Genomic DNA, 1031 nt, shown 5'->3' on the forward strand with positions numbered 1-1031 from the left:
CTCCGGCGGTGCTGCCGCCCGCCCGCCCGCCGCCCCGAAACGGCCCCGCGGGGGGCTTCCCCCGTACCTCCGAGTCGGAGGAGCTGTTTTGATTCGTTTCTGATTCATTGACGAGAGACGACTTGACATCAGCTAAATCCCTCTCCGCCGAGGAGTTCTCGGAGATCTTCTCCTCCTGCTCCCCTTCGTCTTTGAAAGAGATCAGTTCATCGTTGGCGCCCAGGTCGTCCCCTCCACCGCCGTTCAGCTGCGGCATTTTCCTCCTGCTTCACCCCACCAGCAGCAATTTTGCAAAAAGGGGAAGGGGAAAAACAAAAGAAAAAAAAAAAAAAAAGGAGGGGAATGGGGGGGAAAAAGGAAAAAGAAAAGAGGGGAGGGGGGGGGAAAGTTTGCACCAAAAAAAGAAGAGTCCAAGGTGAAAGTTTCTTTTTTTTCCCCTTCTCTTTCCTCCTGGGGAGGGGAAAAGAGGGAGGAGGAGGGGAGGGAAATGTCTCTTCTTTGCTCCTTTGCACCAGTGACTTTAGGCTTCTTCCTTTCCTTCTTCGGGATTTTCTCTTTCTTTCTTCCCGGGAGCTGCTCGGCGTGCACTGCGCGCACACGCACACCCGCGCACGCACTCGCGGAAAAATTAATAATAATAAAAAATAAACAAACCAAGCCCAGAAGTCAGCTGTGACGGGGGGGCAGTCGCCGCGGATATGGGGAGCCTGTGCCGCTCGGGTTTGAGTGAGTTGAAGTTGGACTGAGAGCTTTTCAGTTCAAAGGCGGCGCTGATTGACAGATAGAAAAAGGGGGATCGAAATCCGGAGGAACGGAGAAGTCTGGGATCCGGGATTATTGACAGGGAGCGAGAAACACACCAGGCACTTAATGAGATGCAGGAGAGGGCGGGGGCTCCCCGGTGACGTCTGCATAAATAAACAGGTCTGGGGCGCGGGAGGGGGAGGAGGAGGAGGGTGGGGGAAGTAGGAAACTAACAATGATCCTTTTTGGCATGGGAGCGGGAGCGCCAGGGGAGGGCAGCGGGGGCG

The 1031-nt window shown here is 55.3% G+C and overlaps 1 protein-coding gene across 13 annotated transcripts in view; it reads right to left on the reverse strand.

The window, feature by feature from the left end:
- TCF7L2 (transcription factor 7 like 2) overlaps positions 1-884 on the reverse strand; it is a 167770-nt gene extending 166886 nt beyond the window's left edge. For 11 of the 13 annotated variants that reach the window (XM_057380173.1, XM_057380171.1, XM_057380172.1 and 8 more), the window contains exon 1: positions 68-649. In XM_057380173.1, coding sequence (XP_057236156.1) covers positions 68-256 — 189 coding nt within the window. In that variant the 5' untranslated portion in view covers positions 257-649. The other 2 variants (XM_057380170.1, XM_057380169.1) reach the window with 2 other exon arrangements.
- Between the last annotated feature and the right edge of the window lie 147 nt (positions 885-1031).

Source organism: Malurus melanocephalus, unplaced genomic scaffold (assembly GCF_030028575.1).
Source record: "Malurus melanocephalus ecotype Western Australia unplaced genomic scaffold, MMel_1.1 scaffold_439, whole genome shotgun sequence".
NCBI classification, from domain to species: domain Eukaryota; kingdom Metazoa; phylum Chordata; class Aves; order Passeriformes; family Maluridae; genus Malurus; species Malurus melanocephalus.